Source organism: Mirounga leonina, unplaced genomic scaffold (assembly GCF_011800145.1).
Source record: "Mirounga leonina isolate KUSES-001 unplaced genomic scaffold, KU_Mleo_1.0 Mir_53, whole genome shotgun sequence".
Taxonomy (NCBI): domain Eukaryota; kingdom Metazoa; phylum Chordata; class Mammalia; order Carnivora; family Phocidae; genus Mirounga; species Mirounga leonina.
The window spans coordinates 4,512,585-4,534,180 of record NW_023270807.1 but is presented as its reverse complement, the minus strand read 5'-3'; the positions used below and the strand labels follow the sequence as shown (position 1 = coordinate 4,534,180).

General features: G+C 50.2%; 1 protein-coding gene and 1 long non-coding RNA gene across 2 annotated transcripts; one reads left to right on the top strand and one right to left on the bottom strand.

Annotated features, from left to right (window-relative positions):
• Nucleotides 1–3,856: 3,856 nt before the first annotated feature.
• CCDC167 (coiled-coil domain containing 167) lies at nucleotides 3,857–21,544 on the top strand. Its single transcript, XM_034990426.1, has 4 exons — nucleotides 3,857–3,953; nucleotides 19,324–19,418; nucleotides 19,614–19,666; nucleotides 21,176–21,544. The coding sequence occupies exons 1-4, from the start codon at nucleotides 3,912–3,914 to the stop codon at nucleotides 21,277–21,279; spliced, it is 294 nt and encodes a 97-aa protein (XP_034846317.1). The 5' UTR covers nucleotides 3,857–3,911; the 3' UTR covers nucleotides 21,280–21,544.
• LOC118000635 lies at nucleotides 18,845–21,181 on the bottom strand. Its single transcript, XR_004676514.1, has 2 exons — nucleotides 19,877–21,181; nucleotides 18,845–19,620 (listed from the first exon to the last, which is right to left on the bottom strand). It is a non-coding gene; the product is annotated as an uncharacterized LOC118000635 (long non-coding RNA).
• Nucleotides 21,545–21,596: the final 52 nt, after the last annotated feature.

Genomic DNA, 21,596 nt, shown 5'->3' with positions numbered 1-21,596 from the left:
GGGCGACCCTGTAGGCATAGGAAGCCCCTTGGGGTCCCACCTGGGGTGCCCTCTTCCCCATCTTCACCTAACCTAATCTCATCTATCCTCTGGGACCCATAGCCTCCACAAAGCCCACAGCATTCTCTTTTTTTCTGAGCTCCTAATGCATCAACAGTACGTACCAGACAGCTGGCGTTTAATTATATGATGTCTGGTGTTCATTTATTTCATGTTGTCAGTCTGTCTCTCTAACTAGATTGAAGATAGCTTGAGCATAATGATTGGTTCTTATTTTATATGTCTACCTTACAGCCAAGGAGGGCGCCTTATGTCTAGACGCTTCACATATAACAAGGTCATTAAAACAGAATCTTAGGGTGTCTAAGCTGTCTAGTTCACCCTCCTGGTCCCTGTGCCCATTTCACAGATGAGGAAATTGAAAACCAAAGAGGAGGCTTTATCTGTCCCAGGTCATGCAGTGAGAACCCAGCCTAGCCAGGAATGAACCCATTCTCCTGTCTGCCAATGCAGTGCCCTATTTCCCTTAAACACTTAGCTCTAAAACTCACAAATAGTTCAGAACCACAGCCCACTGGAGAACAAAGACAGACAGACAGCCGGCCCACAGTAATCGATCTGCATATGGGCAGTTTCCAGCACAAAGCCAGGCCAAGCCGGCAGTAGGCTCGCCAGACAGCCCCCATGGGAATCAAAGTTGGTTTTTGTATGTACCAGGGGGACAAAAGGACCTCAGTGGGTCACCTGGGGCTTTTCAGCCTCCCCAGCACCATAGGATCACACTGTCTGTGATGCCTGGGCACATGAAACCCATGATTGATGGGTCCTTCCACAGGAAGGACGAGTAGAGAGGTGGAGAGAACATCACAGAGAGACATTTGTGTATGTTGTGTATGTTGGGGGCTGCCTTTTGCTGTGAACCCACTTGATAGCAGGAAACCACCCAAGTATTTGCCCCAAACTCCTAGCAACAGGTATTTTACAACAGTGTCAAAGCTCATCGAAACCAGTATCAAAATAATAACCAAAAAATACAAATGGCAACAGTTGCTAAACAAAACCCTATACTAGAAAGCTGACAGCAGGGGCACCTGGGTGGCTCAGTTGGTTAAGCGACTGCCTTCGGCTCAGGTCACGATCCTGGAGTCCCGGGATCGAGTCCCGCATCGGGCTCCCTGCTCAGCGGGGAGTCTGCTTCTCCCTCTGACCCTCCCACCTCTCATGTGTGCTCTCTCTCATTCTCTCTCTCTCAAATAAATAAAATCTTTAAAAAAAAAAAAAGAAAGAAAGAAAGAAAGCTGACAGCAGATGCATCAATCCTGCTGGGTCCCTGCTGGTCATTCACAAAGCACAGCACCGACCACTTCGTAATTCTCGCGATGACCCTACAAGCCTGGCCTCATGAGCTCGTTTCGTTTTGCAGGCATGGGAAATTATAGTTCAGAAAACGTAAGTGTCATGTCCCCAGTCACACCACTGCTAAGTGGCAGAGCTGGGGACTGGAGTCCAGGTCGGTCTCCCTCACTCCCCTTACGCTACAACCCACATATGCTCTTATTCCAGCCCAATTTCAAGTATTTGTCCCCTTACCAGAACCACAGGACAAGGTCTGGTGTGGAAAATCTGAGGCTCTTCCAAAGAAAGATGACAGCTTGCCCAATATTTCACAGGGGAATGCTGGGGGGAGACAAGGGACCGAAGCCCACTTAGATCTCCATGGCTTTTTCTGGGTGCCAAACAAATGCATAAGAAGCCACTTCTAAAAGAACACAGTGTTTTTCCCCTCTCTTCTCACCTCCCCTGGGCCTGTGCCTGTGATAATTGGGAAGTACAAAGTCTGGTTTTTCTGGGATTGGAACCAATGCTGTAAAGAGTGTTCTGACAATAAATGCTGTTGATTGACGGTTGATGGACAATGTTCTTGAGCAAGTTTTTCCTGTGCTGGGTGTTAAGCTGAGAACTGCTCTAAACAACTGCTCAACAGCCTGCTTCCTGATCAGACAGAATCTACTACACTTTCCCTCTGTGGGCCTTAGTTAGGCCAGGCGAGATGATATCTCAGGTCCTCTCCAGCTCCATTACTCAATGACTCTATCAAGAAGAGAACACAGATCTGAAAACCTTCCCCCCCCCTCACCCCCCAGACCTTGAGTCAGGGTTATCATTCACACACAGAAACACAAGGTCCAATAGAGAGGTCAGAAATAAGGTGTTTGATTCTGGTATCATACACTTTGACCCAATAATTCCACTTGTGTGAATTTACCTTAAAGATCTATGTACACAAAGATGTTTGCTTTGGCATTTTTTGGAAGTAATGTCCCATAGAATAATGTCTAATACAAGAATGGTATGACTCACTTGGCAGTATATACAGCTATCTTTTACAAAGGATGATTTGAAAGACATGAGAAATTGTCTATGACTGTTTTTTTTCAAGATTTTATTTATTTATTTATTTGACAGAGAAAGAGAGCATGCACACAAGCAGGGGGAGAGGCAGAGGGAGAAGCAGGCTCCCCACTGAGCAGGGAGCCCAATGCGGGGCTAGATCCCAGGACCCTGGGACCATGACCTGAGCCGAAGGCAGACGCTTAACCGACTGAGCCACCTAAGTGCCCCTATGGCTGGTTTTTAAATTGCAATTCAGTATCCATTAATGGGTCGTGAAATAAACTTAATAGGTCTCCTGCCACCAACTCTTTTTTTAAATGAAATAGACTAGAATAGAAAATATCAGAGTACATCACAGGTGGTAAAGGTGTTTATCAGGAAACTAGTTTCGCTTATATGGATAACTGGGCCAAAATACCCATAGTACTTTGTATCATAGGGTCACAATTAAAACATCTCTAACGGGGGTGCCTGGGTGGCTAATTCGGTTAAGCGTCGGTCTTCGGCTCAGGTCATGATCTCAGGGTCCTGGGATTGAGGCCTACATTGGGCTCCTTGCTCAGCTGGAAGCCTGCTTCTCCCCCTGCTTGTGCTCTCTCTCTCTCTCTGTCAAATAAATAAATAAAATCTTAAAAACGAAACAAAACCAAAAAACCTCTAAGGACATAGGTCTACAGTGTACTGTACAATAGGATTACAAGAGTGTAGAATACTATATCTGAGACCAAGCCTAGAAGGGAATACACAGGAACAAAGATAGGAACTGTGTTAAGAGTGGTAGGAGAACGAGTGTTACTTTTCATTTATAAGTTTTCTGTGATGGTTGTAGGCAGGTTTTTTGTTCTTTGTTTTTTTTAAAGCAATGTCTACACCCAAGATGGGACTTGAACTCACAATTCCAAGATCAAGCGTCACATGCTCCACCTACTGAGCCAACCAGGAGCCCCTGTAGGTGGTTCTTACACTAAAACAATACAAATGAGTAAGAACACATGACCAAAAAAAAAAAGGAATACCCACAGGTCATTATCCAAGCCCACAGAGCCAAGAGGCTCAAGGGGGGGCTTCCTGGGGAAACAATGCTTCAGGATGGGCCTTAAATATTGGACAGAATTTGAACGGGGCATAGGGGATGGCCTTAAAATAAGTAGGGCAGTCACTAAAAGGATGAAGGGTACAGAAGGATAAGATGGGGTGGGAAAAAAATGTCTCCGTGATGTAAAATGGTTTTGAACGAGGAAAGAAAGGAGCAGCCCCAACTCTGGACGGCGGGCCATTGCTCCTCCCGGGCCAATCTAACCCTCCGCTCCCCACCTCGCCAGAGACCTCAAACTAGAGGTTGCCCCTCATAAACATGGCCGCGCCAAGCTGGCCACGCCCCTCAACGAGGTGGTGACCTCCCGTGGCCCCACCTCCCGCCGCCCCTGCGGCCAATGAGAGGGAAGTACGAGGTTGGCGCATGAGTGCTGCCGCCAGTGGGTGCGTCCAATAATGACTGGGGGATCCCGGCAAGTAACATGACCAAAAAGAAGCGGGAGAATCTGGGCGTCGCTCTAGAGGTGAGGGGACAAGTGGGGGGTGGGCCTCGTCGTTAGTGCCTTCTCCCCGCGGCGGGGTACAGTGGGTCGGCCTGGCGACAGGTTGGAGGAGGGGCTGAGGGGAGGAAGTGAGGGCGACGCGGGTTTGGGCGAGGGACGCGAGGGGCGCGAGAGCGTCCGATGGGGTACCCGAAGGTGAGGGCGGGATGGGGGAGATGGAGTTTGGAGAGCCCGAGGGGGCACCAGGTGGGGACAGAGGTGAGGGGACCTCCACAGGGGAGGAGCCGTGGAGGTGAAGAGGAAGCCCCGAAGCGGACGGGACGCGGAAATAAGGAGGCCCCGAGGGGAGACGTGTGATTGAAGAGGACGCAAAAGGGGCGGGCCCTCGAGGTTTGGGCGCCCCAGAAGGGTAGATACCTGTGGCTGCGGGCCCCCCAAAAGTGAGAGAGCCCATATTATTTAGCATATTACCAGATGGCTTAAACATCCCCTGAGATGGGAAATTTTTCCTCTGGGGTACTGAAGCTCGTAGCCAGAAAATTACTTCGGGAATCTGTGGGAGTTTGTAGAGAATTCTGGAATGATGACGTTCCCAAAGAGCTTAAAAATAACGTACTGCATGTGGAAGGGAAAGAAAATTGAGGCATATTGAGCAACTGCTACGTGGTACTTTATTTGCATTCTCAGTCAGCCCTCCCTACAAGCCCGTGAGAGTTTTAAACCGATGGGGAAACTGAGGTTTCAGGCAGAGCCCAGGCTGAAGCAGTGGAGGAGCTGAGATGCAGCACAGGTGATTTGCCCTCTCTCTACTGCGTCTTCTTTCTTCTGTGTTACAGTTCCCTCGATTACCGTCCCGGTAGTTAACAGAGAGCTACAGGGGGATAGTCTTCGTGAGCTTACTGCCAGTTCAGTAGTTCTCAAACTTCAGAATGCATTAAGCATAATTTGCAGAGCTTGTTAAAAATGGAGAGTTGAACTGTCTCCCACCCCGAGTAATTCAGTAAGACTTCGGATGTACGTTTTCAACGAGTAATGTGCATTTTTTTAAGTAGACTCCATGCCCAACGTGGGGCTTGAACCCGCAAACCTGAGATTGAGAGTCCCGTGCTCTACCGACTGAGCCAGAGCCAAGCACCCCCAGGAATCTGCATTTTTTTAAAAGATTTTTTATTTATTTATTTGAGAGAGAGAGAGCACATGAGAGGGGGGAGGGTCGGGAGGGTCAGAGGGAGAAGCAGACTCCCTGCCGAGCAGGGAGCCCGATGCGGGACTCGATCCAGGGACTCCAGGATCATGACCTGAGCCGAAGGCAGTCGCTTAACCAACTGAGCCAGCCAGGCGCCCAGGAATCTGCATTTTTGACCAGCTACACGCACCCATGCTGTTGCAGGAGGTTTTAGTACCACCCCTGAGAAATATTGGCCTACCTGATACAAAAAAAAAAGGTTGGTGGAAATACGAACCTCCCTCTAAAAGAGAATTTGAGTGGTAGAATGAGGTGGCACTGTGTGGTGGGAAAAGCATAGACTTTATAACCTGATCAGGACAAAATAAGCTGCTGTAACAGAGAAACCCTAAAATTCAGTGGCTTCAGAAAGTTTATTTTTTTCTAATAGGGTAGAGCAGGGATTGACAGATGTTGTCTTTAAATGGCCTGATAGTACATTTCTAGGCTTTGTGGGCCATATGGTCTCTGTTGTAACTACAGTTAATCCTAATTATTCACGGGTTCTGTATTTGTGAATTTGCCTTCCTGCTAAAATGTATTTGTAACCCCCAAATCAGTACTTGCAATGCTTTTGCAGTAATTCACAAACCTGTGAAAAATTTGAGTCACCTGAGGCGCAGCTAAGGTCGAACAAAATAACGCTCTGCCATCTTATTTCAGCTTATACTATAAACAGGTGTCCTTTTTGTGGTCTATTTAGTGCCATGTTTTTTGTGTCTGTGTGCTTTTTGTTGGTGATTTTATTGCTTAAAATGGCCTCAGGTGTAGTGCTAAAGTGCTGTCTAGTTTTCCTAAAGTGCAAGAAGGCTGTGTTTGCCTTACAGAGATATATGTTAGATAGGCTTTGTTCGGAGTTGAGTTATAGTGCTGTGCTGTTGGCTGTGAGTTCACTCTTCATGAATCAGTAATATATATTAAATAAGGTCTCTGAACAGAAACACACAAAAAACAAGGTTTTGTATTGATCACTTGATAAAATTGTTGTGACCGGAGGCTCATAGGAATCTGACCTGCTTCAGTATTTGCTAATTCATTGTTGGCAGCAACTTTACAGAACATAACTACCATAAATAAGGAGCATCAACTATGCTTCGATAAGCTATCTTAGCACGAAAGCAACCATAGACAATATGTAAATTAATGGGTGTAGCTGTGTTCCAATAAAACTTTATTTACAAAAAAAAAGGCAGTGGACTGTATTTGACCCCTAGGCTGTAGTTTGCCAGTTCCTGGTCTTGAGTGGTTCTGCCATATTCCCCTCATCTTGTGACGCTGCCATCCCTTAGTGCCTTAATGTCACCTCATGAATGAAACTAAGTCACATCCCATTGACGTGTCCACTGGCAGGGAAAGAGTGAAGGAAGCATAAGCATCACTGTCTTTTTTTTTTTTAAGATTTTATTTATTTAACAGAGAGAGACACAGCGAGAGAGGGAACACAAGGAGGGGAGTGGGAGAGGGAGAAACAGGCTTCCCGCTGAGCAGGGAGCCCGATGCGGGGCTCGATCCCAGGACTCTGGGATCATGACCTGAGCCAAAGGCAGACACTTAACGACTGAGCCACCCAGGCGCCCCAAGCATCACTGTCTTAAGAGTCATTGGCCCAGGGGCGCCTGGGTGGTTCAGTTAGTTAAGTATCTGACTCGTGATTTCAGCTCAGGTCGTGATATTGTGGGTTGTGGGATCAGTGGAGAGTCTGCTTGAGATTCTCTCTCTCCCTCTGCCCTCCCCCCACTCACATGCTCGCTTGCAGGCGCTCTCTCTCTTTTCAAATAAATCTTAAGAAAAAAAAAGTCATAGGCCCAGAGTGCCCACTTGCCGTTGGCAAAGATGCGAGATAAGACTCTAGACCTCACCCAACTGCAAGGGGCTGCTGGGAAATGCATTCATTGGCTAGGAGGCCACATGCCCAGCTACAGCTCAGTCCCTGTGGAAGAAGGGCCTAGCATGTTTAGTGGACAGCCTGCCGTCTCTACTGCAGATTGCACTTTACCTCAAGTGTGGTGGCTTAAGTCTTTATTTAAATTCAATTTAGTTAACATATACTGTATTATTAGTGTCAGGGGTAGAATTTAGTGATTCATTGGCTGGATATAACACCCAGTGCTCATTATGTCAAGTGCCCTCCTTAATGCCCATCATCCAGTTACCCCATCCCCCCAACCCACCTCCCCTCCGGCAACCCTCAGTTTGTTTCCTGTAGTTCAGCATCTCTTACGGTTTGCCTCCCTGTTTTTATCTTATTTTTCCTTCCCTTCCCCTATGTTCATCTATTTCTTAAATTCCACATGAGTGAAATCAAGGGTATTTGTCTTTCTCTGACTGACTTGGCTTAGCATAATATCCTCTAGTTCCATCCACGTCATTGCAAATGCCAAATTTCATTCTTTTGATGGCTGAGTAATATTCCATTGTGTGTGTATATGTACACACACCACATCTTTATGCATTCATCTGTTGATGGACACCTGGGCTCTTTCCATAGTTTGGCTATTGTGGACATTCCTGCTATAAACATTGGGGTGCAGGTGCCCCTTCGAATCACTATGTTTGTATCCTTTGGGTAAATACCTAGTAATGCAATTGCTGGGTCATAGGGTAGTTCTATTTTTAATTTTTTGAGGAACCTCCATACTGTTTTCCAGAGTGGCTGCACCAGTTTGCATTCCCACCAACAGTGCAAGAGGGCTCCCCTTTCTCTGCATCCTCGCCAGTACCTGTTGTTTCCAGAGTTGTTAATTTTAGTCATTCTGACAGGTGTGAGGTGGTATCTCATTGTGGTTTTGATTTGTAACCTCAAAGTGTGGTTTTGAGGATACCGTATGTGTAAAATACCAGCCAGTGGGTCTCCAACCCCTCTTCCTTTGCCCACCTCCACTACAGAGGTTAGAAAAGCTCAAGAGATGCTTTCCCAGACTCAAGTGTGTTTTAAGGAGACCATATGTGTGAAATACGTAGCACACGCCTTGCTCAAGGTGGAGATAAGCAACAAACAGTGCCCTTATTAGTAGCCTTTATAGTTCTTTTGCAGTCTTCCATCATGGCTAAGTCCAGCCCCCTTGTTCGGACTTAGTTTCCTTTTCTGTAACATGAAGACCTTGAATTTCATCAGGGGTTATAAGTTCATTGACCATGATCCAAATACAGATCACAGAGGTCTTTTGTTTGGCTGACACAGGTTTCTAAAATGTTTTAAATTTGGTGGACAAATGCTCTCCTAGTGCATTTACCAGTCACATTCACCCTTTTTTTTTAATCTTATCAATACCAATGTAGATATTTACATTTGTGATCTTGGTCTCTAAGGTTACTTTTTGCTTGGATATTCTAAGATTCGAGATCTATAACTGCACCTTAGAAAAAGCTTGGCATCTGGCTGTCTCCCCACCTGTTCCTCCGTTGCCCCCAACAGATCTGAGTATTGAATGTACACTGATGCTCAGTAGCAGTGGATATTGTCCTCTTATTAAAAGTCATGTGCTCAGAGCCAATGAAGTGGTGATTTAATCAAAATGTTTATAATCTGACGAGTGCAATAAAACCCCCACAAGTGAGTGATCTCAGCACCTGCAAACAGTCTCCACTTGTTGTAATGAAGCAATTACCAAGCAGGCAGCACTCACCCCAAGGGCTGGCTTGGGCCAGCTGTCCCGGGCAGTCACCTCCCAGGACAACCAAGGCACCCCCTAGCAGCCTCCACTCATGTCTCCTCTCAAGGTCTTTTTATTCCAACTCATTTGCCACCCTGTAAGAACTCAGAGTTGGAAAAGACTGACTACGAGTTTAGCTTCTGAGAGTTAATTCTAACTCTCAGAGAATAATGAGAGAGCATTCAGATGAGAAATCACCAGCTTTGCTGATTTTAATGTGTGGAAGGAGGGAAAGGCTGCATTTCGGTCTTAACTGATAGGATTTTGGCTGATGTAAACCCTGTTTCTGTTTTTGTAACCTCTGATAGTAATGAGCTGTTACTTGGTCATTGTACTTTTCTTTCACAGCTAGACCATTCAGCTTGGTGTTTTCAGATGCTTCAACAGCCAGTGGGTCTTAACAGGTGTGTGGTGTCTTAGCTGACATCTTAAGAGGGATAACTGGGTTAGATCTGGTCCCTAGTACAAAAATCTGTCAGTTTGGAAACTTTACAAGGTACAGAAAGCTGACCTAAGTAAATAGGAATATACCTTCTTCCCCATAACAAATTTGGAGGTAAATGGCCACTGGCATTGGTTCAAAAGCTCAGCTAATTCAAGGCTGGTATTTCTGCATTCTCTTAGCTGTTTCCTCATATTCACAAGATAGCTGCCACAGCTCCAGTCATCATATCCAACTTTAAGTCAGGAAGAAGGATAAAGGGATTACAACACTGTCCCTTTTTTTTTTTTTTAGACTTTTTATTTATTTGAGAGAGAGAGCTCACAGAGGGAGAGGGAGAAGCAGACTGGTTGCTGAGCAGAGAGCCCGGTGTGGGGCTCAATTCCAGGACCCTGGAATTATGACCTGAGCTGAAGGCAGACACTTAACTGACTGAGCCACCCAGGAGCCCCACAACACTGTCCCTTTTATCAGAAAAGCATAAGCTGCCCCAGGAGTCTTCCAGCTGACTTCTGGAACATCTCATTGGCCAGAACTGGATCATGACCATCTCTGGCTGCAATGAGTATGGGAAAGCATCTCTTGAGCTTTTCTAACCTCTGTAGTGAAGGTGGGCAAAGGAAGAGGGGTTAGGAATCAGTGTTGTGTTGGCCAAATAATAGTATCTGCTATAGGGAATAAAGTGAATGGGAGTCATTTAAATTCACCAGAATCCTAACCAGAAAAAGAGGTGGTAAATTGAGGGGAGAAAATTACCTAGGCAGGATGAGCCCAAGAGGAAAGAACCTTGATGTTGTAATTATTTGTTCAGTATAAGCCACTGCTGTAAGCTCTCTGCATAGGGAGGCAGAAGCACCAAGTTGTTGGTTTGCAAACTGGCCCCCTTCCATGGAGGACAGAGAGAGACCCAAGAAAGAGGCAAGTGACTCCAGAGGCAGGTTTAATAAGCAAGGGAACTTACAGGTGAGGCTTGTCTTGGGCAGTGAGTAAGAGGAATAGACCTCCGCATCCGCCCGCCAAATCTTCAAAGTTTGTGTAGAGGCCTTAACTGGGTTCAGTCACGTATACTGTCCAGATGGTCTCCATAACACATGGTCTCTCAAGGCTATGTCCTTGGAACAGCTCCCACTGTGGGAACAGTGGGCAGAACGTACATTCCAAGGTCAGTGGAGGGATCAGGAGCCTCCGATTGTCCTGGTCCCGGGCTCAGGTTAACCGGTGGTCACGTCCTCTTCGTCACCTCCTCCAACGCAAAGATGAAGAGTCACAGTTCTGGAACAGGCTGTGCACAAGGCTGGGGGGCATCTAACAATTTTCTAAGACAAGGGGCAGAAGCAGCTTAGTGGACCATCAATAAATATTTACTGAATTGGCTTGAGTGGCTGGAGGAAGCACTTGAACCCTCGCCCCTGCCGTCTGGGCCCCGTTGAGTGGTTCACTGGTCAGAGGTTAGGAGGCCACCGTGGGGCAGACAGTTGGACACCACCTTGTGGGGAAGCCACCCGTCCAGGGGCTGGGAGGAGGGCTCATGGCATGCAGACACCGCAAGGGCCGCTGACCATTAAATGAGCCTCACCTGCTGCCACGCGCAAGCGACAGGTTGCCATCGGGCAGGTGATTTCTCTCGGCAGCCTGTGTCTGGCTCCATTCCACTTGACGGGGGTCAGGAGACTAAAACCTCATTACCTAACACGGCTGGATGTCAGCATGTGTGGAGTGGCTGTTTGCCAGCATCTTAATTAATGAATTCATAAGGCATGGGGTGGATGCCAGCTCTTGAATAGTGCTTTGAGCCTTTCAGCGATGAAGAAGCTTTTGCTAATTTATCAAAAAAATTTATATTGGGGGAAAGAGGAGAAAACAAATCCCAAACAACGTTCTGGCCCAGGGACAGCTGAAGGCTTCAGGCAAGGACTGACATGGCTCTCCTTGTAGAGCTGCTCAGCACGCCAGAAGGTCTCACAAGGTCCCAATTGCAAGCATTTCAGCAGGGCCCCTCATGTGCCTGACCTGGGGCGGTGGAGGAGGGGGCTGTGAGTCTCCAGAGAAATGACAAGCCCTTTGGCTCTCTGCTTTTCCTAAAAATTGTTCCTTGATTAAAAACTGGGGAGGGGGGCACCTGGGTGGCTCAGTCGGTTAAGCGACTGCCTTCGGCTCAGGTCATGATCCTGGGAGTCCCGGGATCGAGTCCCGCATCGGGCTCCCTGCTCAGCGGGGAGTCTGCTCCTCCCTCTCCCGCTCCCCCCTCTTGTGCTCTCTCACTCTCTCTCTCTCTCTCAAATAAATAAATAAATAAAATCTTTTAAAAATAAATAAATAAATAAATAAAAACTGGGGAGGTTTACGGTCTTCATCTGCTCAGCCTGGGAGACAAACTTCTGATGATTGGTGGAGACATGGATGGAGGTTTTTGTCTTCTGTCCCCACAGAGCCTCCTCCACAGGAAAACATCCCTTCAGCAGCGTCAGGGCAATCGGCCCTTTGGGGTTTGAGGCTGGTCACTTGGCAAATCAAGGCTCATGACCCTCATGTGACTTGGCTATGTGGCCTGACGGCCTCAGATGGAAAGCCCCAGTGCTCTTGCCACAGACCATCTGGACAGGTGTTCTGGCCTCTTTACCCATAATGTCCTGGGGCCTCCCTGACGTGTGAAACTTTCCAGAAATCCAGTTCCCAGGCTGCTGGGGCTGGAGATAAAACAGCTGAGTTGGCACGTGAAAAGAAAGGCCTTGCTACCCACTGGGGAAAGAAGGGCTTCTCCAGCCTACCTAGCTCACCTTTCTCCTTCTCAAAAGGGTCTGTTTTGTGTGAATTTTGGAGGGTGCTGTGGCAGTTTAGGCAATCTGGGGGAGGGTGCCAGGGATGTTTGAGAAGCCGGAAGTTGAGGGGGGCGGTAATTGCCTTCAACATGAGGACAGGCGCTCTGCTCCCGTCTCACTGTCTCCAAGCAGATTTCCGTCGGGTTCTTCCCTCACAGAGAGTATCTGTTACCTGGACAGAGAGCAGCCAAAGCCCTTGTACAGATTATTCAGAGTAGAGAATCTGTTGAAAGCAGATCAGCAAGCTTAGATTGGCTTCGACTGAGATGTGGAATGGCTTTGTTCCACAGAACCCTTCTTTGTCATGACTGTTTTCATGAGGGATTTTGGAGAAAGAGCTTGAAGTGTTGGAAAGAACATAAGCTCTGATGCAGGAAAACCTCAGACTCAGACCCTCAATTCTGCCACTTCCCAATTACATGACCTTGCTTAAAATCTACACTGGGAGTTTGCTTCTCTCTAAAACGGAAACGGTCCCTTCTTTGCAGAGTTGACGCAGACATCGGTAGCCTATACGAAGCTGCCACAACGCGCCTGGCCTGGGGTACGAGGAGTGGTGGTTACTCCCAGGAGCTGAGTGGCTTAGGGCCAGTATGTGGGGCTGCACCTAACAGCACAGACTCGGACTGCCCAGCCCCCCCCCCCATGTACCCGCTGTGACCCCGGACAAATGACTTCATCTCCATGGCCCGAGCTTCCTCATCTGCAAAAGGTGAATACAGGAGCTCCCCCTTATCCATGGTTTTACCTTCCGAGGTTTCAGTTACCCGCAGTCAGCTCAGCCTGGAAGCAGATGATCCCCCTTCTGACATTGTCAGAGGTGGATGGCAGCCTAACGCTGTGTCACAGTGCCTACGTCCTTCACCTCATATCACCTCATCACGTAGGCATTTTTCACCTCGTATCAGCACAGGAAGGGTGAATACAGTACAGTAAGATATTTTGAGAGACTGCATTCATATAACTTTTATATATGGCCTTTTGTCGTAATTGTTTTATTATTAGCTATTGTTAATCTACTGTATCTAATACATAAATTAAACTATCATAGGTATGTGTGTATAGGAAAAAACATTATATATATATATATATAGGGTTCAGTACTGTCTGTGGTTTCAGACATCCACTGGGGTCTTGGAGCGTGTTCCCAGCAGATAGGGGGGACCGCTGACTGATGCTACTCCTACCCCCTCATAGGGTTATTGTGAGCATTCTGTGAGTGAGGTGCTGAGAACAGTGCCTGGCATACAGTGCATGCTATAGAAGTGCTGGCTGCTGCTGGTAGTGTGGTTTAGTTTTGCGTGGACTTTTGGCTTCTGGAAGTTGCTTTGACTTGTGCTGTGCCATCTAGCTACCCCCACACCATGCTCTTTATTAGCAAGTACCTGGCCAGGCAGCTGTAGGATATGCCCCATGACCACTGCTTGACTCCTGAGTTAACCTGTTCCAGCAACTTCTGGCAGTCACTGGCCAGAAGCTCTTGAGAGCCAGGCTGGGAAAGCCAGAAATAACTTCCTAAACCAGAAAGCAGAGTGGCCTGCGTAACCCAGAGCTCTAAGTCCTGAGGGTGCTTTCTGCACTTTCTCAGAAGAAAGCCTGGCCCTAGACAGTGGCTTGGGGTGGGTGGGAGCCACCTCCCAGGCTGTCAAGATGCTCACGGGAGCACCATTCAGCCACCCTCAGTAGGAGCACCTGCAGCAGGGAGTGTGGCTCGTGCCTGTCAGCAGGATACGAGCTGTGCACGAGGGCCCGGCAGCCGCCAGACCTGGAGCGGGCCCCCAAACCCCCATGGGGCCTGACCTGACCAGTGTGCTGGGCAGTTATCCGTGCGTGAGCTGGCACTCGGGTTCACCATCGCCAAAGAGGCCTCACTCGGGGTTTCGGTTCCAGGAGGCTCCACACTCCTGAAAGATGCCTCACGGGGATTTCAGACGAATTTTACAGTTTCTCTTAACACAGTGGTTTTATGGCGTTATGGGACCCCAGGGAGACTTCCCTAAAGCTCTGAGAATAAGGTGTTAGTCCCCAAGTCAGCTGGCAGAGGGGATTTTGCTTAGCTAGCACAGGGCTCCTGACCGGCAGGTACAGCACGTGAAGCACGTGGCACTCGGAGCCGCATCTGAAGGGCACTTGAGGAGGGCTGCAGGAAGTCTCTGCCCCTGGTGACTGGAAATGGAGAAGCCCTCGCTTCCCTTGGCACCTTCCCACAGGATCTGCGGCCCCACTTGGCTGGGGTGGGGCCTCTGCCAACCTCGACTGCCTGCTGCCTGCTGGGCTGACTTCAGAACTTCACATTCTTATGCAGGAAATGCCTCCTCCCCCCCCCCTCCCCCGTGGAGAACCCTTGGTCCTAAATTTCTCACTGAGCCTGCTCTTCTGCCCACTCTCGAAGCCGCCCACCAGGCTCCAGGCTCTGATTGCCCAGTCTGTGTGTGGGGCAGAAGGGCAGCGGGTCTCATCCTGTGTGCGGTAGAATCACTCGTGGGCCTTTCCTGATGGAGTGCAGACTTCCTGGATCCCCGATCCAGGGCCTCCTCTGGGACCTTCAGCTCCTTCCCACTCTCTGCCTTATATACTTTTTCCCTCCCACTCTGCGTCTTCCTTTCTGGGCTCAGACCAGCAGTCCCCATGGTCTGGGCTCGGGGTGAAGAACCAGCTGTCCTACCAGGACACCCTGCACACTCACCACCTACCTCTCGGTCCCCTGAACCACGGCACGTGCGTTTTCACACCTACCAAGCCCTCGACTGTGTGTGAAGTGCCAGAAGGCACACTTTGCTAACTGGTAGAGAGCTCACACCACCACCTTTCTGACTTCTTGTGTCCCTTTGCAGCCATGCTTCACCTGCTCACCATCGTCTCCAAGAGATGCGGTGTCCTTTGTCCCTGTATAAAAACGGGACACTTGGTCTCCTGAATACACATGTAATGCGCGGATATGTTGTACTGTAACTTCACATTGGGGGTAGCCACTCTCGCTCCCACACTGTGCCTGAATGAGTGCCTCGGCTCAGTCCCCACCCCGGTTGTTAGCGCTTTGCCGCGGATGGTCCCGGCCGGCAGTGCTGCCCCCGATGGCTCCAGGAAAGTCTCCGCACCTGAGCCACTCTTGGGCCAGCCACACTCTTCTGCCTGTTGACCCTGTATCCAGCCTGTTGGGCAGGAGTCCTGGGAGCCTCTGTGGCCTCCAGAGTGTAACCTTCTCTTCCTGCTAGAGTTGGTCTAGTCTCTTTGGTGGGGCCTCTTTCTGCCTTAGTCCTGGGGCTTCACATTCCTGCTCCCTGCAGAGCCACGGTGTGGGTAAACATGGTCTCCATCTGCCAGGCCCCACCTGCCATTCCGTGTCTCCTCAGATGCCCATTCACACGCAGACTGCACTGAGTCCGTCTGCCCTTAGACACTGCTCCGGACCTCATCGTCGGGTGCCACCAGGCGCAGCCTCAGCAAGTTGGTGCTGGCTCCGGAGCCGAGCCCGGCCCAGCTTCATCCCCAGGCAGGAACATGAGGTTCCCAGCATGCTGTGTTCTGAGCCAGCTAACTTCAGAGGCAGTGCTGTTCTGATAGGCTACCCTGCGGGCCCCCTACCCCCCCAACCCCACTGCTGAACCCCTCCATAGACTCAGGATGGCCGTATCCCAGCTAGATGGTCTCTCCTTGCTGCTGCCGGCCAGTGATGAGTGGCGATTCCTCTCCATCACACACCCCCACTTCTGTCTCCTCCTCTTACTCGAACCTCACATTAACTCACTTTTCTCTCTGTTCCCCAAAGAACCAGTGAAAACCATCCTTTGCTAATAATGACAGCACACACTTATTTAACTCATAATTACTATGAGTGTGTTCAGCACTGTTCTAAGCACCTTACACATATCGCCTCATAGCATCCTCACAACTTTTTGAAATACGAAACATTAACTTCATTTTACACATGAATAAAATGAGGCATAGAATTAAGGAAGTCCTTTAGAGGGCAAGTGAGCAGCAAGCTGAGGCACCTGATTACAGCCCATCCTCTCATTACCACACTTCTCAGGACCCACAATTTCAGGCTTCTGGGCACTGGGCTCCGAACTGCTTGCCCAGCTCTGACCCTATGTTTTTAGAATCTTCCTGACATTTGTCTTCTTATTCTGGTCCTAACCCTGTGCCCTCTCTCCTGTCCTGGCTATATTGTCCTCTATTGCCTTTAGCCTTGCGGCTGAGAGAAAGCTACCCAAGGACTATAGATTTGCACTGAGGAATCTGCGAAGTGCATAATCCACATGCATGCCATCGAGAGTTGACTGAAAACCCACGGAGGGGCTGCCTTTAAGGCCCACTTTCTGGGTCCTCTCCCCCATTTCTGGCCCATCTTGAGCCAGCCCCACTCTGTAGGCACCACTCCTGACCCCAGTCACAACTAAAAGATGCATCCTGACCTTCCCTCCCTGCCACAGCCAGGTCACTCTGAATCTTTGCACCCATTATTATAGCTGCTCGAGAGCCAGCTTCTGCTGCAGGGTGTTTGACTGCCAGCGGGGTCACCTTCTGAGGACGGGTTTGTGGCCTATTGAAGAGCTTCCTGACAGTCTCAGCCTCCCCTCACTCAGCCCACATCAAGCAGCTGGGTTACAAAAAGGGGAACTTGCTATTTAGAAGGGAATGAGAGAGAGCTGTCAGCAGGACATAAATATTCATAGAGGGAGGTTAGAACTTGAGTCCCTAAAACCTTGATTTGTGTTCGTCCGTTTAAGCCTCATTAAAAAGTGGTAAATGAAAGTGGGGATATTCAGTGGAACTGCAGATAAATTGGGCTTGTTCAGATAAAGGCCTCCGACTGCCCGCTCCGCAGGCCCTGCCCAGAGCACGAAGGCAGATTGGCTTGGCCACTTGTGGTTTGCCAACCTCAATTTAAAGATTTTGCTTAGCATGAGTTCCCAGCCTTGTTCTGGGCCAATTACCACTTGTCTGGGCACCTGGTAGCCTTCCAGAGGTGTTTAGGGATGGAAATCCCCAAGCTGCTTCTCCCCAGAATGACATGTGAACTAGGACTTGGCCCAAGGGGCTGCAGGAAAAAATCTAACCTAGGACTAAAGATTTGCACTGGGTTATCCACAAAGCATATAATCTGTGTGCAAGTATAGTTGTTTCTCCTTCTAGCTTCTTCGAGGTTTGGGCACTAAGGGAGGGTTTCAGGCTCGAGTTGCTGCGTGAGGTCTAGATCTGTCCCTAGCTCCTCAGCCCCATCCATGTCCAACCTGAGTCATCCCTCCATGGCTACACACACAGACTGCAGCAGGCCAGGCCTTGCGGTGACCACAAAGGAGAGACTGATGGCCACCATTCTAGGATAGGAGCTACAAAGTCAGGCATCCTTAGGAGCCAGGCAGTCACACAAGTGGAATGGGCCAATCTGGGTGACACTCGATCCCTGGGCTACGAGTTTACACCATAGGCCCTAGGGGTCCCAGAGTCTAGGAAGGTGAGGTAGGACGCTCCTAGCTGGAATGACCTAGTGTGCTGTCAGCCTTAGGAGAGAAGGCCTGGTTCATCTGCCAAGGGGAGGATGTGGTACCTCTCCAGCCGAGGGGAGCAGAGAAGGCCTTGTGGAGGAGGTAGCACTTCAAGAATTAAGCTTTGGGACCTAGTGTGGAATTTGGTGCCCTGCCTGTGGTTTCTACACCGTGGGGTGGCACGGTCCCCAGGGGCTGGGCTGAGCGTGCTGCTGTGACAAGTGGGCCATGTGGTGGCCTGAAGCACCTGCTCTTCTCATCCCACCCCACTGACCATCACATCAGGCTGTTACTATCCCCAGGCACAGGCCCCAGCTCCTTGCTGAGGCTGTTCCCCAGGACAGTCCTATCTTTGGTGCCAGTTAGCAGAGAAACAGTACAATTAACCAGGCAGTCAACTCAGGGCTCCTCAGTTGCTCCCTCCCACAGGCCCCTGCTTCTGCACCTGGAGTTGGCAGCCAGCTGAGGCTGTAGGGAAGGGACTAGATGGTGTGTCATTTGGGGCAGGTATGGGACAAGGCACAGTGGCCGACCCAGAAGTGTCTGGGTAGGTGCTGGCCAGGGAGGGGCAGAAGGCTTCAAGTGCATCTCTCCTGACACGGGCCCCAGAACAGCCGCCTGGGACTCTGGGATCCGCACTTGAAATCATTGATTACCGTCTCCACAGGGGCCTTTCTGGAAGGGACTGGATAAAGAACTGGCTGAGGCCAATGAGGAGAGAGGTACTCCAGTCTGTCTCAGAAAAGTCATTCCCTTTGGGGATCCCAGGCTCCCATTTGTGAAGTAGAGGTCATATTTGCTATTCCTCCCAGGGATGTGGTGAGAGTAAGTGAAGTCAGATGGAGAATCAAGCATCCCCAGGACCTGAAGCACTATTCACTCAGCTGCCATGAGGGACACAAGGCCCTCTGAACCTTCCCACCCACCGAAATCTGGGCTCTGCCAACAGGGCAGAGATACTGGAACAGACTCAGGCCCAGAGAGGTGGCCGATGAGACAGACACCTGGAGACAGAGGAACTTTCAAAGCCACATGTATGATACCAGGAACCAGGTTTGGACGATCCAGTCCAGTATTTTACAAAATATTTTCCCACAACTCATGTTGTTTGCCCAAGAACACAGCTCTGAAACTATAATCAAAACAAATGGGAAAACTGATACCTTTGGCAGCCAGCCTTTGAGGAGCTTAGCTATTTTGCCCTACAAGTTACAGCTGCCTTGATAATGTTTTTGCACAAGAACCAAGTCAGAAAGAAAGAAGCTTTTGAGCTGTGGTTTGTTTGTTTTTTTACACTCAGTGATTTTTATTGATTCTCATGGGAAAATACATTTAGCAACTTAAGACTACCTTAAGAAGTGTGTCAATACAAAAAATACCTCTGCTTTTTGTCCCCTAGACGTCTAATCCCCCCATCCCCCACGTGTGTGGAGCGCTGAGGAAAGGCAGCCCCTCATTGCATCCTAGGCTAGGCCTGTGTAGCCGGCGCAGCTGGGGCGTGTGCTGGGGAGACAGGGCTGCCTGAGGGACTGCTCCTGTCTGTCCCCAACCCAGGCTTGGTCCAGAGGGGTGGGGCCGCTGAGTGAGCTGTTTCCACTGTGCGAAACAAAGCAGCTGGGGGGCCAGGGCCAGGGGAGGCAGGGCGCTGTCCAAGAAGACTCCTAGAGGCTCCTTCCTCCCCATCCCAGGATCCCAACTGTTTTGGAAGTTTTAAGGCTCTGTCACCCATCTTTATCTGCCGGCTGTGCCATATGTTTCAGATCGATGGGCTGGAGGAGAAGCTGTCGCAGTGTCGCAGAGACCTGGAGGCTGTAAACTCCAGGCTCTATGGGGCGGAGCTGAGCCCAGAGGCCAGGTAATGTGTCTGCCCAGGACTCCCGCCTTCCTCCAGCCCCTCATATTTATCCTGGGGCCCTGGCCCTGAGCTTCCATCACCCTACCCCTTGCCACGGGAGATCCCTTGTTCCCCTCGTCCATCTTGCCCCCGTGTGTCAGCTGCCCCTCAGGACGGAAAAGGGCTTGAGCCATAATACTCCTTCTCCCCTCACAGGAAGTCTCTGGAGAAGGAGAAAAACCACCTGATGAGCAAAGCCTCCAACTACGGTAAGAAAGTTCCCTTCCTTTACCAGCCCCATCCTCCAGTCCCAGGGTCAGGAGGGGACAGACAGCCCAGGGAGCCCACCAGGTCATGGGGATCAAGAGGGTTCTTTGGGAGGGAGCCGCCCCCCCACCCCACAACCCACTCCCACCCCCTCTGCCCCCCCCAACTCCTCTGCCCCCTGCTACTCCTCTGCCAAGACTATAGGAACCCACTGTAAGCCTGGAAGAGCAGGTTTGTTCCTTTGTTCCAGGGGAGATGGAGAGGCCTATGGGTCTGTTCTTCCTCTGTGGGATGAAGGGGAATGGTTGTAGTCAGGTCCAGAAGAGACTCTCACATCCACCCAGACTTGGGAGATCTGTCCTCCCCTGCCCCTCTTTCCCCTCCCACCTCACACTCCATTCCAGGAAAACCCTAGAGGTGAAGGAGGGGCTATGTGGGTGGAGCAATGCTGCCACCTTCTGGGCGCTGGGGGCAGAGCCGGAGGGCGGCTACTACCAGCCCTACCCCAACCCTGCCCCAGCCAGCCTGAGAGGAAGATGGTCTGCAGAGGTTCCTCAGACTTCTCGGTTTTGTTCTCCCGCTGAGACAGCAGACCTGCTAAGAATCAGCCCCAGAACAGTCCACATGATGGGGAATGTCCCAGAGGGACGAGTTTGAATCAACACTGTAAGCACATGTGTGCACACACACCTCTACCTGGGCCCCAGTCTCAGTCTGGCCTGCCTAGAGCTGATTTACAGGTACCTGCCCGTCCACACAAGTAGGGAAGGGATATCCGTTCTGTCTCAAGGCTAGCAATTTTTACAATCGTAGCACCAGCCCTCAGTTTACCTGAGGGGTAGCAGTACCGCCCACCTGCATGTCACACAAGGGGATGAATGGATGCCCTGTGGCCATAGAATAGGACTGGCTTTCTCTAGAGGTGAGCCCAGCCACCTTGTGGGCACTCCCTGCCTTCTAGCGTCGCTAGTTCCTGCTTAGCTGGGTGTCCAGCAGGGGGCAAGACCGGAAGCACCAATGGCGTGGCCCCACCCTGTACCTACTCCAGTGTCGGGCCTAAAAAGTCCCAGCTGCCCTGAGTTTCTAGTTGGCCAGATGAGACCCCCTGCAAGGATGAGTACCATGAAGCACCCCACGCCCACCCCCCACCGGCAGTGACAGGCCAGAGGACTCACCTGGTGATGCCATGCCAACACCTAGCTTGGCTATCAGGTGTGGCCTTTTTGATGACCCCCTCACAAACTCCATCCTCAACTTCCACTGCGTTTGAAGAAAAATGGTTGAGCAGCATTGGGTGATGGGATTCCTTTGGGCCAGGATCTGTAGCCAAAAGGTGGTGAGAATCTGGGCAGATCAAGGAGGACAGTCATTTTTGTGGATAAGGAAGTAGAGAAGCTGGGCGGGAACACCTCTGCTCTCAACAGCATGTACACCCATTTGCCAGAGAGGCGAGGCAGAGGAGAGTAGCAGATGGGCCCCAACTACCTATTCACCACCCTGTTTTCTCCCAGAGAAGGAGCTAAAGTTGCTTCGGCAGGAGAACCGGAAAAACATGCTGCTGTCTGTGGCCATCTTCATTCTCCTGACCCTCATCTACACCTACTGGACCATGTGAGCCTGAGATTTCTCCAGTCTGCACAGGCTTCCCCTTGGCCCCCTGGTCACCACCAACCAGGCCATAAGCCTCAAGACAACCAAGGTACAGGAGCATTTCTCCCCAACCCAGACACTGGAGCAGGGCCTCCTGTCAGCCCAGCCCCTCTCGCCTCCTGGTTCTGCTGTGGGGCCTGGGTCTCCAGAAGGACTGTGTGCTGGTTCCTCCCTCAGCCCAAGGGAAAGGCAATAAAGAACAGCCAGGCTGCTCCCGTCTGCTGAGTAAATGTCATGGTCTGACTGCCGCTGGAGGGCAGTGGGGGTGGCACTCAGGAATCA

What these genes read in the sequence shown, in the direction of transcription:
- CCDC167 (XM_034990426.1), top strand. Translation starts at nt 3,912, where the DNA reads ATGACCAAAAAGAAGCGGGAGAATCTGGGCGTCGCTCTAGAG. An exon ending in ATCTGGGCGTCGCTCTAGAG is followed by an intron (nt 3,954 to 19,323) that starts GTGAGGGGACAA and finishes CATATGTTTCAG; the next exon opens with ATCGATGGGCTGGAGGAGAA. An exon ending in GAGCTGAGCCCAGAGGCCAG is followed by an intron (nt 19,419 to 19,613) that starts GTAATGTGTCTG and finishes CTCCCCTCACAG; the next exon opens with GAAGTCTCTGGAGAAGGAGA.